Source organism: Accipiter gentilis, chromosome 22 (assembly GCF_929443795.1).
Source record: "Accipiter gentilis chromosome 22, bAccGen1.1, whole genome shotgun sequence".
Classification (NCBI taxonomy): Eukaryota; Metazoa; Chordata; class Aves; order Accipitriformes; family Accipitridae; genus Astur; species Astur gentilis.
The window spans coordinates 20,492,880-20,518,388 of NC_064901.1; the positions used below are offsets into that span (position 1 = coordinate 20,492,880).

The following is a 25,509-nucleotide window of genomic DNA, read 5'->3' on the forward strand; positions in this document are numbered from 1 at the left end:
AGGCTGAACAACCCCAACTCCCTCAGCCTGTCTTCACAGGAGAGGTGCTCCAGCCCTCTGATCGTTTTTGTGGCCCTCCTCTGGACTCGCTCCAACAGGTCCATGTCCTTCTTATGTTGGGGGCCCCAGAGCTGAAAACGCTACGCCAGGTGGGGTCTCACGAGAGCGGAGCAGAGGGGGAAAATCGCCTCCCTCGACCTGCTGGTCATGCTGCTTTTGATGCAGCCCAGGATACGGTTGGCTTTCTGGGCTGCAAGCGCACATTGCTGGATCTTGTTGAGCTTCTCGTCAACCAACACCCCCAAGTCCTTCTCCTCAGGGCTGCTCGCAATCCGTTCTCCACCCAACCTGTATTTGTGCTTGGGATTGCCCCGACCCATGCCCAGGACCATGCACGTGGCCTTGTTGAACTTCATGAGTTTTGCATGGGCCCACCTCTCAAGCCTTCAAGGTCCCTCTGGATGGCATCCCTTCCCTCCAGCGTGTCAACTGCACCACGCATCTTGGTGTCATCGGCAAACTTGCTGATGGTGCACTCAATCCCGCTGTCCATGTCACCGACAAAGATGTTAAACAGCGCCGGTCCCAATACCGGCCCCTGAGGAACGCCACTCGTCACTGGTCTCTGCTTGGACATCGAGCCGTTGACCGCAACTCCCTGAGTGTGGCCATCCAGCCAATTTCTTATCTGCCAAGCGGTCCATCCATCAAATCCATGTCTCTACAGTTTAGAGACAAGGATGTCATGCAGCCAGTGTCAAGTGCACACGTACAGGTAGATTTCAAGCTCTCGCTGGCCTCTCTGCAGCGGGAGGTTCTGCCTCATGCTATATCCGTGGGCAGCGATTTCGCAGGTGGAAGCATGTGACCCCGAGCAGCTCATACAAGAGCAGCTATACTAGTTTTATCCCGCATGAGCAATTGGCACTGAACCCATCTTCTGCAAAGGCACAAACCTCATGTAATTTTTCTGCTGATGTCTTTCTCAAGAACCTTCTCTCTCCAGCTTAGATTGTTTCAGTCAAGGACATAGGACAGGCAGTGAGAATGTGATTTCTGACACTGTATCCTGCAGTACACAGTGAGGACCAGTCCGAGTGTCTTTTTTTCTATTTGTTTCCTTCCCATTATTTTAGTATTGATAGATGATTGCCAGTCTCCATCAGAAATAACCCTCCTAATTCCCTTTGAGGGAGGACCACGTAGAGAAAATGTACGGCAAGAGCTTGTGAGACGCAGCCTGTCACTTCCAGGAGGTGAGAAATAAAAGGGCAGGTTGCTCTGCAATCTGCCACCAAGTTCACTTGAGAGTGCTTTTGGAGTGAGCGAGGGTGGGAAGTTTCCTATGGGTCTATTCGTGCATAAAGCAGGCGAGCAACGTTGAGCATCTGTTTCATTATTAAACCATTATCATTAGCTAATTTCTCAAAGCCCAGTCAGTGGAAGAAGGGAAGCATTGTGCTTTTAGTGTGTATACCTGCAGGTTACTTCATTTTCTTTTTGGGTGTGATTAGTCTATTTGATGGTCGTTAGCTGAAAAACAGTAAAGTCATTAAAGGGCCATAGGTGCCCTCTGGAGCCACTTGCTGTATGTTGATAAAGGAAAATGGCAGTGTAATATAAAATATAATCTGATCACCGCATCTAATTATAGACAAGAGTAAGCTGCTAAAGAATGGTTCTGTAAGAATATTATAATTGTGTTCATACAGCATTTCCAACTTGAAAGCTGTGAGCAAATATCGACTAATCCTCCCAACAGCCCCTGAGGGTGGGAAGGTAAATCTATTACTGTTTATTAAGAACTTGTTTCAATTAACTTTAACCACTGTTAAAATAACTATGAATTGCTGAAAAAATTAACAGCACTTGCCTTGCAAAAATTTTGAACATCTCAGATGTCCCAGTACCGAGCAGCATTTCTGGTATCTCAAATAAAAGGGCCTCATTTGACTGGAATTAATGTTTGGAAGCATCAGAAAAATGCCTATTACTTTTTATTTCCATTTATCTTTAGTGTCTTATTAAATACTAAATATTCTTGTTTGGTAAATATTTAACAAGCTCTCTGGGGTTTTGTAGAATGTATTGTTTTCAATAAACTTACACAGTACCATAGTAGTAGTAGTATTATTACTATTATTAGAATTTGAGGAAATATTTTTCTGTGCGGCATAAAACTGCAGATGTCAGTGGTAATGTCTCTTTTTACAGCATAGAACCACTGTGATTTTGCTCCTTTAATTGGTAACATTGTCTCCCAGCCCCAGGCTAGGGGACAGGAGTGGAAATTATACATAAAATTATTAAGCATAGCCTAGGCACAAAAAGGACAAAATGTTGTTTTGGCTGCTTCTGGTTTTGGGGTTCTAGATGATAGTGCTTGACATTGATCACCTGGCTAACAGCCCCTACAAATTTCTACTGATGTCAGGTTGTGCTATGGATGCTCAAACCCTCCAGTAGAGGAGTAGCATTTCCTATGAAAGGCTGCTTTTGGAAATACAGTAGTTCTTTTTCCTCATCTTAGAGACTGAAGAATTCTTGTTTCCTTTTGTAATGTGTGTCTCAATGGCAGGTCAAAAACAGGAGTCATTCCATAATCTTTGCTTTGATTTTTGGATGGGGGTTTGTTGGGGTTTTTTTGGCAGTGGTTGAAGCTTTATTCCAAATTTATACCTAATGTATAGGCCAAAAAAATTGAATGTTCTGTTTGGAGGAGAAAATGGAACATTTTTATTAGTTGCATGAGAACTTGGCTTAGCTTAAGTCTGTTCAGGCTTCAGAGGATTTATGCCCTGGGCAATCTCTCTCTCTCTCTCTCTAAAAAAAAAAGCAAAAGCGATAGTTTGGGCTTTTTTTATTATTTGTCTATATTATCATGCATATTTATCATCTTTTTGGAACTATCCTCTCCATGCAGAAACATGCTGCAAAGCTGTGGAGTGTGTACTGTATTCTGTAGCTTTCTCACTGACTGTTTCCTATGTCATTTTGTTATATAAAACTCCTGGATTTGACTCAATGCTTAAATAGTTGTCAGGTGCTTGCAATAGATGGCTGAGTGTCTTGTGCTCCTTTTTTGCTCATGTATGCTGAATGAAAAGCTGCTGTTTGTCACTTGTTTGGCAGACTCTCAGCGCCCATACGCAGCTTACATTAATGCTAATGGGAGCTGCCTACACATTCAAGAGCCAAAAGAGCCAAGTTCCTCCTTAATCTACACTATCAGATAGCGAATACCTTGTCATAGTACCCAAGGTGGCCTTTCGCTGCCCAGAAATTCAGTCTACCGTGCCCTTATTGCTTAAACTGCATCTAGAAGCTAATCGGATTCCTCCCCCATTCTGACAGGTGAAATATGGGGTGGGGTATGAAAGACAGAGCTTGGACGAGCAGTAATGTTCGAGTAGGCAAATGGCACGTGCAGAGGATCACTAGATCTTTCTTCCATTGGCACTGGAAATCACTGGGTTCAGATAGGCGCTGGGAAACACTAGCCAGGTGCGGCTGAAGGTTTTAGGCAGCCCTCCTCGTTTGTTCCTCTTCAAATGTAGCTCCTCACCCTTCTGCTTTTGTCTGTAGCTGATGTGCTGGGTACCTGGTACCTGCAGCAAACGGTCTGTCCGGGGACACTTAATGAGAGAAGATCAAAGGTGAAGGGTAAGCAAGCAGCTGATTGTTTTAAAATAATCTCTTACTGTATGTTTGATACTTAAGAATTGCCTGTTTATCTTCAGTGTCTCACAATAAAATGCCAAAGGAGTTGGGACTGGGTAGACATTCTGCCAGAAGCTGCTTCGAAGCAGAGTCAGCGCTTCTTGCCTGAGTGGTTCTCTTCCAGTTGTGTTTCCCCTACCACCTTCCCTATGAAACATCCCCTCCCTCTTTGATATAATACAGTGTTCTGAAGTTTGGCCGTTTTTGTACTTCACCTGGATTTCCTTTTTATGACAACTGCAGCCCTTAAGAGCAAATTAAAGTGACTGGGCTTTTTGGTGGCTTTTATTTTTTATTACTTTGTCTTTGGAGGCATTGATTGAGACTCCCAGCTGAGACTCTAGGCATGCTTTGTGTGCTGCCTGCTCCTACTCTTTTCTTGTCCTGATGTGTTCTCCTTGCTCTTGAATGCCTGAGCAGCCCTAGAGTTGCTTTCTCCTTAGAGTTGATTACAGCGATTTTGAGACAAGAGAGCCTGTTTTATTACCCCTCAGCCAGCCTGAGTGGGAGCTGCTGTCCTGCTTTGTATGGACTGGCTGGCAGAGACAGAACTGTGGGTCTTCATCCTTTGTCAGGCACCATTTACAGATTAACCTCTGCTCTCTTCTTATGACATTATTTTGTAGGCATGTTGACAAGCTGCTTTGATAATAAGGAGTGGGTGTGTATTAACTGGGAAAACGCTTTGGCTCACCTTCACTTATTGTATGAGCCAATTAGGCAGCTGCCTCCCTGTTGTTGTAACTGGAATCTGGGTGAATAAAGCTGGTGGTTATCTATAGATGGCAGCAGCTTTCTAATGCTGTTATTATGTGTGCATGTTGTTCAGTTTCTCCAAAGCGGAGGTGATGCTTCATTCAGACCTCAGCTTCTATTCTTCTTTGTTTAGCTGAAGCTTTTTTAGCTTAAGCTTTCACAGGAAAAAACCTAGCTACCTCGACAAGTCATTACTACTTGGAGAATTTTCCATCTGCAGAACAGAATGTGTTCTAATTGTCGCACTCCTTGATATTTATTAATTTGTAACTTATACCTATTTCCAGCACTACATTGTTTAAGAAGATTTCTGGCTTGACCTGATTTCTGGCTGCCTTCTCTGCTGTGCCCTCACATGTTTTCTTGAACTCGATAGAGACGTATAGCTTCCTACACCAGCATTACACTAGCGTTGCATTCTCTGTAATCATCCCTTGAACTGCCTTGCTGTGGCAGAGCAGCAGCCTCCAAACTGCAATCGGCAGGCCCTCGGGGACCCATGTGCTACTTCGGGGGTGGGAGGTTTGCTAAAAGCAACTAAGAAAAATCAATTGTCTGTGGACTTAAGCTTGCTTATAGGGTTTTGCACCCTCCCTGGAAAATGCCTTCAGGGGTCTGTAAATTGCGAAAGGCTGAAAAACACTGAGTAATATACTGTAAAGAAGAACAAATCTGTGCACTAGGAATCACCATTAAATCTGTCAGTATTTATGCTATAAATAGGAACATTTTGGACAGTGAAGCGCAAGCACTTCTCAACTGTGCTGTAATACGTTGGTTTGTGAGAGTTGTGGCAAATGTGGTGATAGATGTTCTGCTGAAACAGAAAAAACATGCATCTCTCTCAAATCCCTTGAATTGAGAACCAAATTAACTTCCAGTTTTATTTGCTAGATCAAAACTTTGCACTTGTCGCCACACGTGATCTTTCTTATGCTTGCTGTCGGCTGCTTCTCAGTCTGGTGGGCAAGATTCCCCAAGCAGTGTGGCACTGATAGCAAAACAGGGACTGCAGCAGGACATTTCAAATCTCGTACCTGAAGGCATTTTGAGAAAACTAAATGATGGTTTGTCAAAAGAGGATGGTTTGCACTTGTACTGGTTTTGGCCGGCATAATTTTCTTCACAGTAGCTGGTACGGGGCTGTGTTTTGGATTTGTGCTGGAAACAGTGTTGGTAACACAGGGATGTTTTTGTTACTGCTGAGCAGTGCTTACACAGAGCCAAGGCCTTTTCTGCTTCTCGCCCCACCCCACCAGCGAGTGGGCTGGGGGGGCACAAGGAGTTGGGAAGGGACATGGCCGGGATAGCTGACCCCAACTGGCCCAAGGGGTATTCCAGACCACACGACGTCATGCTCAGCAATAAAAAGCTGGGGGAAGGAGGAGGAAGGGGGGAGATGGTCGGAACGATGGCGCTTGTCTTCCCAAGTAACTGTTAGGCGTGATGGAGCCCTGCTGTCCTGGAGATGGCTGAACACCTGCCTGCCCATGGGAAGTGGGGAATGAATTCCTTGTTTTGCTTTGCTTGCGTGCGCAGCTTTTGCTTTACCTATTACACTGTCTTTATCTCAACCCCTGATTTTCTCACTTTTACCTTTCTGATTCTCTCCCCCATGTCACCGGGGGGGGGGGGGGGGGGAGTGAGTGATGGGCTGTGTGGGGCTTAGTTGCCAGCTGGTGTTAAACCACGACAGTCCTTTTTGGCACCCAATGTGAGGCCTCTTCAGAGCACGTCACCTCCTTCTCTGGTGACATTCCCAAATCTTTGCCTTCTGGCCAGTATGTGATAACTTCTAAAATTCCTGGGCGACTGGGATTTCCTATTTAAGCCCGTTGTATGATCAGTGTGACCCACTTACTCCACGTGGCATCAGCTGCTTGGTGTGTAGAACATCCAGCCCAGCGCTGGCAGTTGGGGTGCTAATAGGAGCTGTGTTTCCGTACCAACCACTTCCAAGGCAGCTCAAACTCCTTCATATGCTGCCGATATCTCTTTTTCAGTGGGAGTATAGCAAGCCTTGGATCTTCGATATCCCTGACTCCAAAATCATAGGGGTTGACCTCGGGTCCCCCCGGGTGCTTTCTGCCACAGACTCCAGGTAGGGCCATTCTCCCTGGCTGTGGTATAGAGCACATTTTTAACATCTTGTCCTGCCCGACTGGCCCAAGGGCTACTGCATAAATGATCTCCCACTTAATTTGTTCAAAGGCTTATCGTTGCTTAGAACCCCATTTAAAATCATTCTTCTTCTGAGTCACTTGATAGAGAGGGCTTACAATCAAACTGTAATTTGGATTACCGCCACAGTGGCTATGTGGTGCTTAGTTGCCGGCTGGGGTTAAACCACAATAGGCCTATGGAAATTTTCATGGGAAGAGCATCCTGTTTCCAGGAAAGAATTTCAAGTAAAATTCGAGAAGCTCCCTTCCATGTTCAGTACTGTCACTTGACATGTAAGAAATCAGACTTCAGCTGCTGCTTCTCCCTGAATTAAGACCAGGGCTTGAACTTAATTTTTCCCATACTAGGTGAGAGTTCTGGCCGATGATTTGGCAGCTTTTACATGGGGGCTTTCTTGCTCGGTCCCTCTTGGAGAAAAGTCTGAAAAGCCTCTCGGTTTCGTGCAGAGAGGGAGTAGGAGAATGTATGAAATCCTGGAGTGGCATGGGATGAATAAACCATTGCCACTCACTTGTAGACATGACATGTGTTGCCCTCTGGATGTCTGTTGACTTCTATAGGTTTTCCTTCAGTATTCTGGCAGGTGAACATATGCTTGTTCTGCACAGTGCGTAGGTGAATTTCCCCATAAGGACCTTAGTGTTAAATGCAGTTGCACAGCTTTTAATATGCAGGATAACTGGTTAAAGCTAGTTTAGCTGTCACCTCTGCATAGTACCCATTAGAGTCCTGAGAAATTAAATCAAACCGGTCTTGTACAGCTGAGAGGGTAATGCTTCCCATTCATAGAATCACAGAATGGTTTGGGTTGGAAGGGACCTTAAAGATCATCTGGTTCCAACCCCCCTGCCATGGGCAGGGACACCTTCCACTAGAGCAGGTTGCTCCAAGCCCCATCCAACCTGGCCTTGAACACTGCCAGGGATGGGGCATCCACAGCTGCTCTGGGCAACCTGTTCCAGGGTCTCACCACCCTCACAGTGAAGAACTTCTTCCTTACGTCTAGTCTAAATCTGCCCTCTAATTCCAAGGGGCTGGGTCTTTCCTTGAGTCCCCAGTGATACTTTACTATCCCTTTACATCTCATAATGCTCCTTTCACCCCCAGTGTTACACATTCTAACTTCATCCTGCAGTCAATTAAAACAGAAAAGTACTTGGTTTCCCAGGAGTTCAGCATGTTCATGCAAAAGCCCGTTAGCATTAGTCCATGAATCAAACTGTCAGGTGGTAGATGTGTCTCTCTTGCCCTTATGCATGTATAAACTCTGCAGTTTTCCACCAACCGGGAAAAAGCAGCAGCATGTCTGACCCATGATACTTCCAGTTGGTGCTGTTGCCTAATGAAATGCTTCAAACCTAGAGGGATAATGTTTTGGTTTGTAGTCCAGGGTCAGAAAGTGGTGGCTGTGAATGAGACTGAGCTCCTAAGCTAATACTTTTGTCTACTGGTAGAAATTACAGAGCCCCAACACTCCTCGTATCTTTTTTTGCAGTCATCGCTCCCTCTTTCTGGTTGTTTGCTATATACTTTTGAGTGGAGACTGTAGTGGGACAGCAGATGAATGTAACCATTAAATTTTGCTGGAAATGATGAAATGAAAGTGCATATTATATTCATACCTGATGCATCATTTTCCCGCCTTTACCTTCCAGCCCATCACATTCCAGTCTATTTCAGAGATTTAGATGCATTTATGTCAGATCTCCCATCCCAGAATACAATCTACATCCAATTATCAACCCTTAGGGATACATTAGATGTAACTATTATATCTTCTTCTGTCAATAAAATTATAATCATGGAATTCACAAATGTCCTACTTTGGTTTCTAAAAGCATCACGGAAAAGAATGAGATTAAATGAAGGGGCTGTTATGCTGCATCTTACACATGCTTATATGCAGAAGATTGCCAAAATCTCGAGCTGAGGTATGTATCTCCTCTTTCTGTCTGCTGCTGACAAATACTCAGCCCTGAACAAGCAAGTACCTGCATAAGATCTGACAAAATTAGATGCAAAGATGAATTAGGCTTTTCCTTCATTTGTTCACGTGCCACGTCCAGGAGAGTCACAAGTGCCTGAGTGACTTGTAGAGGTTCAGTCAGGACTGTCACGTACAGATTTTACAGGCCTGTCTACACAGAAATACTCAATTAAGTGAAACCAAGTTAATGAAAGAGTTGAATTTCAGATATATTAGAGCTCACTAAACCCCTTCAACACTCTCCTCAAGAAATAAATTGCTCTGAGTTCTCATTAGCTTGCTCAGACCCCTTTTACTTCTGACTGAAAACATCTGTATAGGGGGTTCTTTAGTTAATGCACCTTAAACTTACACCTGTACTTAATTTGGCTTAACTTGCCTAAGTTTCCTTTACCTGCAGATATACCCTAAGTGAAACAAGCCATATTAGCTCAGCAGAGTTTGGAGAGCAGTAGTCACTCTTTGTCAGATAAAAGTCCTGTTCTCCCATTCAGGCAGGCATGGTTAGTTACCTGTGCTCATGAAACAGTCATCACTGATGGTAAAGAAAGAATTTCATGTCCTTAAGAAAACTGCATAGCACTTGAAATTAAAGGAGTAAGGGAAAAGGGAGAATTTATTCTGTGTGCAGATTATTCTGTAATAGTCTGCTCCAATGTGTTTTTGCACCTTCATTTAAACTTTCTGGTATCGACTAATGCCAGAGATAGAAGAGAATGTTAGACAATCTCTCGCTGATTCAGGAACACAGGAATTTCCATACTCTGAGGTAAGCCTCTGTGGCAGGGCTGCAGGCAGGGCTAACGGCACCTCTTTCAGCCAGTGCATAAAACAGAATTTCATTTTCTAATACTTCTAGCCCAAACTATCAACAGCCAAAAATACTCATTTGAAATACTGGTATCTGGCAATTTCTATTTTAATTCTCAGCTTTTAAGCTGGAGCTCTTACCTGACTGCCAAGGAAATGGGAAGAGGAAGATATCCTAAACTGCAGAAATACCTGAAGGCCTGACTTGGTTAAGGATTTGGTGATCACTGCCAGTAAAGGGAAAATACATGGGCTGAGCTTTAAAAAAAACCAAAAAAGCAACCAAACACAAAGTTCTGTTTCCCTGGAAAGTAATTAAGGTTTGGACACCCTCCCACCCTCCAAGAGGAAAGCTTTCTTGTCTGTCTATCAACTTAACAGCTCATACCTTGCCACAACTGAAAGGAGGTGGTTAACAGTTGCTCTACTGTGTAATATCCAGGAGAAATGTTTACCTAGATTCAGAAACATACTGGGATATCAGTGGGATTTGTGCAGTAGCTTGCATATAGGCTGTGTGGAAGAGATGGGATTTTAGGAGGGATCAGGAGCATAAATCTGGTGGTTAATGTTTTAGGAGCATAGAATTTATTAGGTAGTCAGATTTTCAACTCAGTTCTCCCATGGGATTATATTCACCAGCAATTTTGCTGAGAGATACCATGGTGAGCATCTGTAAAGCTCAGACATGTATTTGATACAATCAACAAACTTGCAAGGATTGAACAGTACTAAGTTTCTTCCCTGTTTGTTACACCTTAACGGGTTTGTTATCAGTAAACCAGGTACAGGTTAGGACTGGACAAAGGAAGTTTTAAAATGAGAAGACTTCCATCTCTTTTTTCCAAATTGCCCTGTTGCTGTACACCATTGCCATATTGAGGTGGAGGAGATATCACTATCAAAAACTGTGTGCGTATCCTTCCAGTCATCACCGTTACAGTCTTTCAAGGTACTGCTATTTCTAAAATGACCAGCATTTCTGTAAGATGAAGATTAGTTGTGTGTTTACTTAAAACTTCCTTCCAGAAATTGCTTTCCCTGGTCTGTACATGCATACATGTCTGCGCACTGGTATATTATATAAAATAACTGGCTGCTTTGGAAGGGTACCCTTTTTTACCCTTTTTCCTTTCTGTGACTCTAATTTAGTGTCCTATGGGCTGTTTGTGCTTGAGTAGATGACTGCAATATAATTTCAGGAAGAAAACAAATGAGACTTGGAAGCAGCAAAGCAGATCCGGGTGCAGGAGGATGGGTAGCAAAGGAAACGTGCTGAAAAAATGCTCTCCTGCATTCCGCCTTTGGAGGGCTATATAATTTATAACTGTTCTCCGCAAAGTGTCTGAGGCAGTGCCAGGTGGTGGGGAGTTAAATTAACCCCTGTGGCATGTAGTTATCGGCAGAGGCCAGACCTGTGGATCGATACCTCAGTGCAGTGAGTCACCATATCAACTGGGGAAAGTGAATCTGTAAGCTCCTTATTTCTCCATTCTTTTAATCGCAGGGCTGTGTCTGGCTGTGATGAAGATGGAGCAGACGCAAATGTCTGATGCTTGAAGCTCTTTGATTTCTGAGTTGATGGGGTGAAGCCAATGAAAAGCTCTGAGAGACTCAGAGAACCGATAGCGTATTGCCTTTTTCCAAGTACCCTCAGTCCCCGTTCTCCTTTTTCTTCCCTCCTTCTCCACAGATCTGGTTACGCTCGGTAGCTGCACGGTCTGTGCTTTGCTTGACCGACACAGATAATTTCTAGCATCACTAGTTAAGCCTATTTTTTATTATTATTAATAATATAGGCTGTTTTAGTCTCGCTTAAATGGATTAGCCTTGCTCCTGCCTGCTTTCTGATTGTTTTTGCTGCTGGGGGTTCACTCTTCCGATGAGAGTTCTTGCAGATAGAGTTATTGCCAAGCTGGTCCATCACTGAGGCATACCTAATATGGATCAGACTGGGGGCCGGTGTAATTGGGTTTTCAGAGAGCTACCGCACCAGGAGAACGTGTCTCACTCCAGGAATAAGAATTTTCGTTGTAGCTATGGAAGATACTTGCACAGCTGCTGAGTCAGCCGCCTCCGTTCACGTGCCCTCAAACCTTGTGGGTGCACCCATTTTCTACATCAACCCCCTGAATTCGTGCCTGTTGACAGCTGAGTCTTCATGCTTCCCTGAAGACCGTGTGTGTCTTCCAAATCTGTTACCACCCCCTCCACCTCCCTCTTAAAAATAAAATAAAATAAATCGGTTACATTCTTCCCTGTTAATTTTTTTTAAACCCAGAGTTACTCATTAATTGCCCATATAGAGTGCACTGGTAAATCAAATAACATGTTGTTCTTTCCTAGCTGCACCCACTCTCTAGAGGATTGGAAGATTGGCATCTGTAGCCATCACCTAAAAAAAATAAACAGGATCAAACAACTGCAGTGAGTTTCTTCTAAAGCGAAGTGTAACATGCCCATCAAAACCACTCCCTTTCCTTCCCCTCACAATAAGTGAATTATTTTTGCCTTTTGAACAACGACAGGGGTCACTGGCCTTAAAACTAGTTGTCCCTCAGCTGAGACTTGAAGCAGGTACAAGATAAGCTAGCCTTTTAGTTGAACAGTGGTAGCTGGGGATGGGCACACTGGGTGATTGGTTTCCGTGATTAATGAAGACTGAATTGACAGTGGCTTCTCAGCTTAACAGCTGAGCTTCTGGCTATTGCTCTCAATCTTCTCCTATCCCTCAGCTTATGTTCTCTCTTCTAACCTTGCTTTCTAGTTCAGTTCCTGTCCTTGTTCTGTATCCAGTTGCAGACATTGATCCTAACCACTGGGTGTGACTGTTCGTGCCTTGGTCTCTTTCTCTTAAAGAGTCATCTGAGCCAGGACTGAGCTTTCTGGGTTTCCTATTGCTTCATTCTCAACCCATTGTCATCCTCTTCCAGGCGTGGAGAGTAAATACATATGTGCAGATTTCTGCATCGCTGTTCCTAGCGTAGCCAGGACATTCCTGCGTAGCAATGGGAGGTATTACTTATCTCAGCGTGCTGACCGTGTTGTCCAAACTGGTTGTCCCCATCCATCTTCTCCTCAGCTTCTTGCACCTGGTCAAATTTTTCTCCCTCAGCTCTCTTCCTTTTTATTCATATATGAAGGCACATTTTAATACTTACTTAATTCAGGACAAATAAAAAATTATTCTTATGCTGAAACAAGCATGTCTAGAGAGGGATTTTCACCCCTTAATTTAATTGGGTAAAACACTAGACAAGTACATGTGGGGTTTAGATATTTTGATCGGAAAATGTCTATATGAGCTTGAACAGAAATAACCGGGTTTAATTCCTGTAACTTTTACTTCAGTGCAAGTTTGTTTATGGTCCCAAGACACTGGGTGAGGCTCATGCGAAAGACTCTCAGGGTGAGCTTGTGGGTCTTTGAGCTCTGATGACAACACCATGCTTCATCTCAGCCATAACAGAAAAGTAACTGTGATCATAAGAATTGTGTCAGCCACAGGCGAAGGGCTAATGTTGCAGCAGAACTGCATTAAAGATGTTTTCTTTGGCTCACTGGCACTTGAGGAGGGATTGTAAACAAGCCACCGCAAGGAAGCCAATGCACAAACAGGTAGACAGTAGCTGATACTGTCTGGATTCTGCAGATGGGAAGTTAGTGGCTTTACTGTCGTACTTCTGACTTGGCATTCGTTATGCTTTGTGCATCAGCACAAAGATTCTTGCAGAGGAGGAGTGACTGAGATTGAAAAGGTATCGATATGAAATAATGGGGAGCAGAATCAGGTGCAGAAAAGAGGGAAGAAGGATCAGTGTTCCCTTTCTTCATCCCAGCATGACTTGTGTTTGGAGGACTGTCAGGAGACTTGTGAATGAGTTTTCCACAGGCCGACTCCAACCGGCTAGGTGAGGTCACTGCGCTTTTGAAATATTTGAGGTAGCGGTTTTAAACAAGTGACTGCCTCAACACAAACAGGAATAAAGCAATCTTGTATAGTCTTGGTCATACAGTGATCACTTTGTTCTGCCTTCACTGCTCACGGTGAAATGACTTGGCTTGTTAAATTGGAGACTTCACATCCCTTCGTGGTCATCTACCCCCGTCTGAAGTCTGCCTGAGTCTGCACTGCAGATGCTCTGTGCTTCTGCTCTTCCAGAACTGAATTTATGTTTTCAGTTCTTGGAGTGAAAGTATGGAAGCTGTGGTGAAAACAAATAGCTGGAATCAGAAAAATCTTTTGATTTAACCCTGACCTTGCCAGCACGTGATCCAATACAAGTGACTGAGGGGAAGCTCCCTGCATCCCAGTTGATGCAGAAGGAGCCAGAAGCTGGGAAGCTTGCTGAAAGCAGATGCCTTGTGGTGGCAGTGCCATGGTTACAGTTGTGTGCTGAAAGGAGTTTTAATTGAGGTGTATTTTTTCCCTTCTGAAAGAAGGTGACTAGCCAGGGACAGATTACACATAGATTTAGTTCTTGTGTTCTCAAATGTTTCTCTGTAATTGTTGTTTGGCTTTTTTCTTTATAAAAGTTTAATAGGAAGTCACTGAGTTTGGGTTAAGGCTGAACTACGCATTTCTTGGCAGTCCTGGTTTTCATTATTGACCAGAGAATTTTAAAAAGATAATTGCCACATCTGTGAGGATCCCTCAGAAGTGTATCTTGAGTAAATTGGCCACGGTATATTTTTTTTTTTCCATGCTGTATTTAGGATCATCTTTTGTTTGTGCGCATTGTATATAAGCCTAAGTGCTGCAGGGTTGGAAACGGACAAGATTGAATGGGTCAATTGTATGAATTGGCAAACACAAGATTTCCTCCTTCACACACTATGCTTCTCTGTTAAATGTTCTGCTATAACAAAGAAAGATGAAATGTTTGGTCTGTGTGGTGTATGAAGGCTTTCTCAGAGGCAAAGCACTTCACATAAGTAAATAAAGCAGAAGTTTCAAGTACAGACCTTACTTGTGAAGCAGAATGACGCTACACGCATCTAACACAAGCCTGCAAAAGCAAGGAAACGAAAAGCTGAGTCCTTGTTAGGCGGTTAAATAGTAGCTTTGCAATAGCAGCTCAGAGCCCTTTGCCATCACGGTGCTCCTGGTGGATTATACTGGAGGTGGGGTACAGTCACTGAATCCAACTGCTTCAAAACAGGTTTGGGGTTTTTTGCTTTCTTTGTAACAGGAGCACAAAGGGCAAAACCCCATGTTGTAATCAACTCTTTCATGCAAAGAAGAACTGCCTGAAAGTTTCAAACGTTGCTCTCATTTTGCTCTCTTTCCTATCACTCCCTTCTTGCTTCGTATTTGATCTGCAGAGTCAGTCAGACCCATTGCTTCCCCCCAGGAAATTCTAGTATCTTTCTGTAGTGCAGAGGTAAGCTGCTTGGGCAAGGGGAAACCTGTGGGCCCAGCTCTGCAGACCCATTTCTGTCTGTCAGCAGGCTCAAAGAGGAGGGCATTAGTCATACTTCTGCCAGAAATACATGCTTTTTCCCTTGGGGACCTTGCCCTGAATCACCAGAACAGCTCCATATTGCCCTAGACCTGCCTCAGAAGGACACCACCACACTTTGGAGCGGGGCCACGGTCTCGCTGACAATGTGGGAGCCAAGTTTCCCACTGCAGAATCATAGCTGCCTCTCAAGAGGAACATAGCAGCTGTTTTATGACAACACTATTCAACAAAACTACTTTTGCTAATGGTGAAGGGTTGCATTTCAGCATAGTATTAGTATTTCTTCCCAAACATGAAATGTAAGTGCAGCCTATATATCTCCTGGGTACTGATGAGAGAATAACTCACATGGACTAACTTTCTGCACTGAAGAACACTGGCAATGGGCTGTGAAATGAAGGCGGTTTTGGGGTTGTGCAGCTCAAAGTAATGTATTTCATAGTAGGATGCGTAGTGTCTCAGAGTTGCACAGCATTGCATGGACCAAAGGTATATTCGTGGACAGCATCATACCATCCACATTGTGCACTGTTCGGTCATCCCACCTGCAAATAAGCTTTTTTAGCCTTCGTGGCTTTGAGTACCTGGTAGTTTGAGATGACTTATCTGCAGTTGGCGTTGTTTTGTTGGCAGCCTACATCAGGCATCTTGTCAGAGAGCAGCTGTTCTTCTCTCCCCTCCCCATCATATCCCAACCCACTTGCATGTCAACTGCAGTGTACTGTTGTCTTATCAGTCATCTTGGAGAAGGGGTGGTTTGAATTATTTTTACCACGAGCGTTGTGCCTGCTACAGTTTTCAGTGAGGAAAAATGTTCATAATTCCCTCATAGATGGAAAAAGGTACTGCCTTCTCCCTTGTGATGTCCAGTTGCAGCGAGACACTTCAGGTTGTCTTTTCTTACCCTTCCACCTCAGAGGATTTGCTGAGTTGTGTAAAAAGACAAGGTGATCACCATGTGCCCGCATTGTTCTCCTCTGACTGTGTTTCCATTCCTTGTGTCCTCCTAAGGACTGAATTTGCACGCAGATCAGCATGCATGTTATTTCCTGCTTCCCGCAGATGTGAGCCCAGCAGAATAATATGTATGACCCAAGTGTCTGGATACCCTGGTAACAGGACTTATATGGGTGAGTTGTATGCTGGATGTCCCAGAATCTCACTATTTCACGTATCTGATCCGGTAATTTGTGAAATGCCCATGACTCCTGAGTCTGAGAGATGTGAGCTTTACGAGGTGCTAGTGTTCACCAGAGAATAGCTTACAAAAGGATGAGAGCTTTCTCTGAGAGAAAACATTGGAAAAGGAGTATGTGCAGTATATTATCATGCTCAGTAGGAACACCGATTTTCTGGAAATTTGAGCTAAGTAGAGCCAGAAGTCAGTTGTGTTCGCTCATCCAAACAGGGTTATGACACCTGGTTGGGGATCTTATGACAAGCTGAGCCACGTGGATTTTTTTAACTTGTCACAAGAATCAGGACTTACACTTTAATAAATAACTTGCCAATGGCTTGATTTTGACTAAAGGTGTTTCTTTTGCCATCGAGGTCAGCAGGGGCTAGGAACAAAAATGGAGGGACTTGGAGCAGTCATAACATAGGTAGGTGGTGTGCCACATTTAGAAATCAGGGTATGCTTTAGTTGCAGACCGCAGCAGTCCCTCTATTGCCAGTTCTAGGCTTCTCTTGAACAGACTGCCAGATAATCAGTTAATGCCAGCAGAGAGCTTAGAGCCTGGCTTGAGGGCTGAATGTTGTGATGAGGCTGGTATGCATCATGCTGTCTGCTGGTATGAAGACATTACGGTGTAGAGCAGAGTGATCCCAATTACTCCTCCTCCCTTGCTGCCCTACTTCTGAAATGAAAGGCTGCTGCTCTAACCCACAGTTCACTCTGATTCTTCTCCATGTGGATTTCAGGGCATTCACATATAATTGTAACGTAAAGTTTTGTCTCATGCCAGCCACCTGCATTATCCTGCTCTTGTGAGTATCACCAGTGGAAACCACCGGTTGGACCCTTATCTACACAAAACCTTAGCAGGCAGCGGCACTTCTGCCACTCTCTTCAGGCAAGCCCAGGCAGCATACAGGCAGGAATGTCATCTGCCATCAGCATCTTCACTCTTGTTTCTTGCGATGCTGTCGATCGTGGTGCTACACAGCAACAATGAAAATCTCAGGAAAAGCAGAAGGTTTCAGACAAGTTTTCAGCACAATGATAGAGGTTTGGTTTAGCTGGTGTTCAAATGGCTTGTCCCCTTTCCCTTGCATCTCAAGAGTTTCCTTGCTTTGTAATAAGAGACAGCTGAAGTTAATCCCCAGGGTTTGGGGGCTTTTTCTTTACCCTGGCAATCTTGTGGGGAAAGATTATTCAGAAATACTACCCATTGGCTGTTGTTTAGTAGAAACTGTAACAGTTGGTGGTGGTAATAGCATTGGTTTGAAACTAGCAGGGATACGCAGGTCTAGCATATGGACATCTAGAATCTATAGAGTGATGGAGCTGAGGAGCCATGAGACGTTCAAGTAGCTTTTGAGTTGAGGGCTTGGAGTTCAGGCTTTGCAGCATCAAGCTGTCTTGGAATTTGGCTGCAGTAAGCAGTTGGTGCTTCAGCAGAGAAATTTCTAGCTAATGTTTTTTTCTGCATTTGCTGGGCAGACTGCACTGAGTCAGCTCAGCCTGGTCCCCACTGTGCAGCGGCTGCAGCCAGTCTCACTCCATCACTTTTAATGAAACTGAGTCTCTGTGGTTTTCACTAATTTACTCACACGCAAGAGAAAAGAGGAAGTATTTTCCTGTCTCTCTCCGATAATGAATGAGATATGAAAGAGCTTCATGGCCAGTAAGCACCCTGGAGGGACTTGAGTTTGTCAAAACGTGCGAGGCGTCTTCATCAAAGTAACAAAATGATTTTCTTTCCCCTTACCCTATGAAGTGAAAATTCACATGACAACAGCCAGAAACGTGCCCAGTTCTGCTTAGACAATGGAATTGACTTTGAAAAAGTGAACGTGTGGCAAAACTGATAACATCTTTTACGTCGGTATTTTTCAGAGGTGTGTCATGCAATAATAAATGGTTGCCTGGGGCTTTTGCTGTAGTCTGGCTTGGTTGTCTGCACTGTGAACCGCTGCTTCCACAATATAGTATGTTGCTCTCAGAGCGCAGGGTGGGCAATAAACATGTTTCCTTCAAGGGTTGTGTCGAATTTTGTTTACCAAGAATTCCCATTTCTGTTTGCTGCCCTCCTCAAATGTACTTTGTATACATCAGAAGGACAGAGATAAGAGTTTACAGAAGATTAAACAGGCGCAAACACATTAAGACACTAAGGGATGCAAATTGTTAAACAAAAATATTAAAGTCCACTTTAGATGTCTTCAGGGCTTTTCAGTACCCAAGCTTAATAAAATTAACCAACTATTGCAACTTAGCTCCTGTGCTTAGCATTGCTTTCAGAAGTAATCAGTAGGAAATCCAGCCTTATATAGTATGGTTTTGGGGTACAAAGTGTAGGTTCCGCTCTGGAGAACAGCTCCCCAGGAATATTGTCAGCTGTGCAATTTCAACAAGGTAACTTGTCATAGTGTTCCTTAGTGCACCCATGTACTTCAACCCTTTTTAAAGTGCAGTCCCCTTTGAAAGGAAGAGTAAATAATTTGAACTATTACTCCAGTTTCATATGTAAAAACAGACAGTGCTTGTAGGAAATACAGACCTTGAAAAGTGAGCTGAACACTTGTTAGTCCAAGGATTAAATTAGCTGGCCAAGAGAGAATTATCGCCCTACAAACCTCCCATTGAAATCTGAAGAAGTACAAATATTTCTTGCTGTTTCATTTGAACATACGGTTATTCAGTGATGACAAATATTCACTGAACCTACTATTTAAACAATATTGCATATTAATTGAATGTTGTGTCTGTAGCATGCAATTTGAGCATCACTCAGTAGTCCCCTCTCTTGTACTCCCTCCTTCGCTTTGATTTCAGCATTTCCTGGGCTCTTAAGCATTTGTCATGTATCGATTCCCACGGAGTTCCCAACTTTTCATCCCCTCAGGAAGCCTATGCATGTTTGACTGTGGTGGAAAAGGGGAGTGTCTTGGTGCTGAAGTCTTTTTATTCTGGATGTACGCTAGATACTGACTGGCTGTGATACTATTTCAGATTTGTCCAATTTTTGTGATTTCATTGCTGGTATCAGGTAGAACCTGGAGGCTCCAAGACATTCAGGAGCCTGTTGGGGTGCGTGCTTTGCGTGCTCGTGACAAGACACAGTTTCTGGTCCAAAGAGCTTGCCTGTTCTAAGATGAAACCCATCACGTGAATGCAACAAGGAAGCAGAGGAGAAGAATTAAGATAATCGTCACAGAAAGACCTCAATACGTGGATTGTCTTCCTGCATCTTTTGACAGTTGAAAATCCGTTTTTTTTATACGACTGAACTATTAATAACATTCAACCCTGTTAGCGAAGAGGACAGTGTCTGCAATGCCGCCTTCTGTATGTGAAACAATTAGCGTCACAGCAATTAGTGTCCTGCAGTCTGCGGCTTGTCCCTCTAGACTGGAGCATACAGCACAAGCTTTTCTGAGGAGAGCTGAGTAACGTCAGGTAACGCGAAGGAAGCTCCGTTGCTCCTGCAATTTATTGGCTTTCATCTTAACCTCGCTTCATCCTAAAAAGCTGGTCTGAGGAAGCGGCTCCTTTGAGGCCATTTGGGCTCTTGTGTGCTGAGCCGTGGCTGTGCCAGCACATCGCCCTGGCCCGTGGCCTTCGTGAGGGATGGCCGAACAGCGGGAGGATCTGTTGAAACAGCCCCCCGCCAGTGCAGAACGATCCCTGCCGTTGCTGAAGGCAACTCTAAAGAAACACGCGGGCTGGCACATATATATATATGACCTTCTTCTGGAAGGAGCTTAGTGTGGAGGAGGTGTTTGGCCGGCGTTGGCAGCCGGACCCTCCCTGGACACCTGGGCCCTATCAGTACACATCAGCAGACTGAACAGACTCGCAGCTGGTGACCTTTAAGAAGTGATCTCTGAGGTTATATTTCCCTCACAGCCAGATCCTGAGCAATAGACCTGTCACCTGTGATACCTGTTGCAAAGCTGTGTCGGGTATGAATTTGAATTTCAGGCGTTCTGGTGCTCTACAGAATATCGCAATTCATTGCTCCCTGTAAGGAAAAGTTTGCACAGTTCCTGTGCTGAGTGAAGTTCTGTGTTAATCAAGAGCATGAAATATATCTCACCTATAGAGAGGGAAGTTCCTCCAGATAAATATTCGAGTCATTAAGAATGCATTACATGGAGCAGGAGTTCCAAACACAGTTTCCACTGCTGTGGGTCCTTTACCAGCAGAAAGAATGATTCTAAAAATCTATTTAAAATTAACAAAAAGAATCATTAAGCAGAGTAAGATTTTTAAAAATGCACTTTCAAGCTGGGAAACCACCTCATTTAGTATAATGAGTGAGCAGATCCTTGGGCCCTGAAGAGAAGCAAATTGAAACAAAATGGCTCCAGCACTGACTTGCATAATGATGGACTGAGCACGTGTCCTGGCATGTAATGATCCCATCTTTCCCACAGGGCTTCAGAAAACAGCGTTTATTGTGACAGAAGGCTCTGGCCGGGACACTGTTTCCATCAGGAAAAAGAAGAGGGCTGGTAACAGTATGAATATGGAGTGGAAGAAGAGGAGGAGAAAAGTTAGCAAAGTTTAAGGTCAAAAGCATTGGAGAAGAGAATAGCGATAATGCTCACAGAACTAGATTGGGAGGCAGGAAAAGGGGAAGGGCTCAAGGGACAGCACATTTGCGAGGAAGGATGAGTTGGGGTGGTTGAGAGATGCTTCCCAAGAGCGGCCAGTTAACTGGGTTAAGAATGAATGAGCGATCGCTGGTGGGAACACTAACCCTCACGTGATCCCGTGCCAGTCCTAAGAGCTTCTTTCCATCTCCTCTTTCCAAAGCAGCACAAGGATGTTTTGAGAGAGAAGGAGCTGACCTGCCAAAAATGTAGCGGTGCACCCAGCAGGTGCATGTGCTTGTACCAGCCCCAAGCTCTTCTGCCTTTCCTGCGTAGTGAAGGGTTTCCTTAAGTGGGAGGAAGAGTAGGCCAGTTTCATCCTCGGCCTTTCTGCTGAAAGGTCAGCTGCGGGTAAGAGAGTCTTGAATGACCACATGACATAAAGAGTAACGAGATGCGGATGCCATCTCCTGAGAACTGGACTGGATCTCTCAACTGCTGTTTCGTATTTTCTGTGCTATTTCATACAAGTCACTGGGCAGCTGTGAAACGTAAATGGAGCCGAGGATCTCAGCTGACAGACACTAGGATTTTCCTCTGCCACCCGCAAAGTCCTTGGAGGTCTTGCTCCATTTGTAAGTTCCCACTGCTACTTAGTCTGTTCTGGCTAAGTAGGTTTAGGGGGTCACTGTGCTGAATACTGCCCTGAAGCAGAATCACTTGTCCACTTTGCGGGTACAGTCTGAGGAGCGGATGATCCCTCCACTTTGTGAGGGAGGCAGTGGGATTGCTTTCTCTAGAACACCAGTCAGCTGGCCCAAATAAAGTAACGGTCACAGCATAAGTAATTTAAAGCTAGATTACTACGCTTTACAGTAGCATCAGAAAAAGTGCAACTGTCCTCATCCGTGCTAGCTAAGAATTCAGGAAAAGCATGAGACTGGTGTAGCAACTGCATGCATACTCATCAAAACTTGCTGGTCCCAGTGGAATGAGGCTGTGCACGGTCTGTTCTGCATGCAGCCTGCCTGCTGCTTGATCCGTCATCCATTCCCTTTCATCTATCATTGTGCATGGGAAGCAGGAAGGCTCTTTGCTTCTCTGTCTGTGGCTTCTGTCATTTTTTTATTATCGCACACTGTCAAAATGTTGTCTCTCCCCACACCTCCCTTTTGGCTGTCTCCCTTTGGAATTTGTGCTGAAAGATGAAAGCAAAACCATCTCTCTTGGCTACTAAAAAGGCAGAAGGTTCATTCTGACATGTGCATGGCCTGTGGAGACACAGAGATCACACTGGGGATGAAGAGGAGAATATTTGGGTGGAGAGAAGCCATCTGTTTCTCTGGCTAGAGCATAGCCTACCTTCTTGCAGGCTCTGGGAGGTTTACTTACTGAAAGAGCACCTACCGTCTTGTTTACCTAAGCCTGCACTCTGCCACTTGAATGCATGTGTGATTCAGTCCTGCGCAATATTTCCAGGCAACACATCAACCTCATCTGTAGATAAGGACACACAGATCTGTTTCATAGTCCTGCAAATCTCCGCTGACCGCAAGACTCTCCTGGCCCCTACCTAAAGCCTTTCCGGGGAGGGCATGCACACGTGAGTGTCTGTCCCTGCGTTTGCACTGCGTGCAACATTTAAAGCCAGCTCTTTCTTTCCAGAGTCTCATTTCCAAGGCAGAGAATCCTTCAAAATCACTCAAAGAGGAGGAAGGGCTGTGGGAGCAGGCTGATACTGGCATTCGGTGTGAGGGCCCCTGGAAGAACTGACAGGCTCTTTAGCTGTGTGGAGGTAATGCTGGGAAACTGCAAGGGAAACTGTGATCTCTTGAAATATTGGTCTTTCCGGCACCTTTGCAAATTAACAAGATTTGGAGTGGGGAGTTGTCTTCGCTGCTGATCCCAAATGAGATTTGTGTGTCCCCTCACATGTGTCACCATCCCTGCCGCCCTGAGCAAGAGTTGTGTTGATGAAGAACTTGTTAAGGAAGAAAATCTCTAACGTGACCTTTGAAATCTGGCCATGCTCCCTCGATTTTTTATTTTTTTTTTTACTCTCTACCTTGTTTATATTTTCAGTTATTGTTAGAAAACTTGTGTCCCTCTGTGTTTAAATACATCAAGGCTGGGCTGTGATGGAAGGGTCTGAAATACCATTAGTGCCACACTGATGTTGCAAAGCACCTGAACGTAGTAGATACAGTTTTAGCTTTCCAGCACTCTTCTGCCACCAGGAGCTTTGGTACTGGAGAGGCATATGTAACCGTGGCTTCAGATTTAAGGATGTTGCCAGAACTCCAGTGTTACTGTTCAGGATTCCTCATGCCTCTCCATCTGAACCACCACCCTAAATCTGGTTGGATCCTGAGGTCCTCTCATACATTCAGGTCTCTTCAAAAAAGCTGGGCTGTCGAAACCTGGTGCTCTGGTTGGATTTCAGCGTGTGTGGTTCTCACAGCATGCATCTCTCTGCAGTTTCAGCTGTATTGTCTCATCTTTGCTTCCTTTCTTAAATGTTTGTGTAATGGTGTTATGTCTGTTTCCTCACACATCAGAGACCACTGGAATTTAGGGTTTATAAATTGCTTTTTTTCCCAAGTACTCACTGTATTCAGTGCTGTTCAGATTTTGTCATTTGAATGTCTTTAGAAGGCCATTACATTTGTGGGTTGGTTTGCTGGTTTTTTGATTTTTTTAAATAGTAACTTATTAGTTACTCCAGTACTGTTAGCATAAGTCACAGAAAGTATTGATATCCCAAAGATTTGCTGCAGCCTTAGGAAGAGAAAAACAATGCCATTTTGTAGCATCCCACCATACGCGTCCCGGCACTTCAGCTGCAGTGCAAACTGTTGGCACCCCACAGTCTGATCCCAGGTCAGCCCCAACACTGACCTCCTGCAAAAAGGATTGCTGGCAGCCAGTGTAGCAGGACAGGATTAGAAGAGGAGTGGATTATGTGAGTACAGGCTAAAGGTAATTGATAAGCAGTGAGAAAATGGAGTCTGCCTGAGCTTGGACGAAGGAGTGAGCAGTTCTAAAATAGGAGGTTTTCCTGTTTCCTTAGCAGGTACGGGATTTCAGTTATTCTGCAGTCACAATCCTGGCTCCCATTTAAAGACAGTTATATATTAAGTTTAATATCCTTGCTGTTTGGGAAATCAAATGTTTATCACTGTCCTTGAAAATAAGAATTAATGCAGTTTCTTCTGTAGTGCCAATTTAATCCTCTGTTTAATTCTGGAAGCCAGCTGGAGATGTTTGTGACCGAGACTTTAGATGTACTGATCTTAATGCATCTATCTTAGTTGCTCTTGGTGTTTTCCCTCTCTCTGGTGCCTGATATCCCAAGACAGCTGCTTCTGAGGACTTTAGCGCTTTCTAATTCCCCACGTTCATGGCCTTCTTGTTCAACCTCTCTCTTTGATCTCAGATCAAAAACTCCATTTAGTTGTCTAAACATCATGAAGCCCAGGGTGATGTCATCCTTACATATGGAAGTGAACAGTTAAGAGCTGGTTTAAAAGTGTCCAACTGAACAGAAGCTCGACACTGGTTGTTAGAGGGTTACCGTTCCTTCTAGCAAATCACGTTTTGTGTGCTGGCGTAAACAGTTAGGGATGAGAGTTGTTTGTTAGTCTAAGATTTCTAGATGTTTTCCGATGCTGCTTGTAAAGCTTGCTGTTCCACACAAGGCTTCTGGTGCGATTGCTCTTCTGGGATCTGCCCTTTACCTGCATTGGTAGCCTCATTGAGCTTTTAGGAAAGCCTTCGGCCAGTGATAGGGCGGGGAGAGCTACTAGTGTTTGGGTTTTTTCATTTAATGCAAATTCTGGGGGTTTTGCTGCTACTGGAGCATCTTTCCTGCTTCTTGCCAGAGCTGCAGGCCAGGTACAGGCAAGTGAAGGCCAGTATCCAGGGAGCAACGTTAAATTCCAACTGAGGGCTCTGATTCATGATCAAGCTCATCTGTGTCCACCAAACTGGAATACCTTCTTGTATGTGTATTCTTATCCAACATGATGTAATTTGTCTGATTTCACTTTCCAGTGATAGAGGATTACTGGATTTGTGTTACCTTACTTCGCTTTTGCCACTGATAACTGCCACCCGCTAAGCAGAACTCGATAGTTACTGAATAGCTGCCCAAACCATAGTACCTTGTGAGTCTGTAATACTGTATGTTTACGAATCTTGAAACTTTGCAATGACCAAACAATAATTTAGAAAATGAAGGTGGTTTTTTTTTATTCCTTTCTTTATAAGTTAATCTCTGTTTAAAACTTAGTGAGCCTTTTCTGACTGTAGCTTTGAAAAGTTTTGCAGACCTAGCTGACTGTTACTGTATTCTGAAATATTGTTATGATGACAGCTAATTCCTTGAGCAATGTGATTTTCATCTGGCTGCTTGCTCTTCCTGCAGAGCTCCAAGGTGATCCGTGGCTGTGAGTGCAGAAGCCCCATCAGTCACGCTTTCAGAAGAACCCATCCAGGACTGTCTGGACAGAACCAAATGCCCTTTATTTAGCACTATGAGTAGCAATAGAAAAAAAATAATAAAAGGAAAGCTAGTCTCGGCATGTTCTCTGGCAGTCAGTTAAGTCAGAGTAGCCTGCCCTGTCAACACACATCATGGAGCAGGGAGAAGTTAGCTCTCTCTAATCACTTTACTAGCACTCAGGCTTCCACTTTTCGCTTAGACTTGACTCATTGGAGTACTTGTCAGCTGGCCTAGCTAGCTTGTCATGTTATCTGTTGTGTCTCTTTGACCATTCTGTCTCCCTTGCATGAATGACAACTCTTTAATTAGGATATTATAGG

General features: G+C 44.2%; 1 protein-coding gene across 3 annotated transcripts in view; it reads left to right on the forward strand.

The window, feature by feature from the left end:
- The window catches only part of LOC126049504 (transmembrane protein 263-like), a 206,000-nt gene that overhangs the window by 126,073 nt on the left and 54,418 nt on the right, over positions 1-25,509 (forward strand). For 2 of the 3 annotated variants that reach the window (XM_049825993.1, XM_049825992.1), the window contains exon 3: positions 3,586-3,663. The exons of the other annotated variant lie outside the window; for it this stretch is intronic. In XM_049825993.1, the coding sequence (XP_049681950.1) occupies positions 3,586-3,663 (78 nt within the window). The remainder of the gene's footprint in view (positions 1-3,585; positions 3,664-25,509) is intronic. 3 annotated transcript variants of the gene reach the window in all.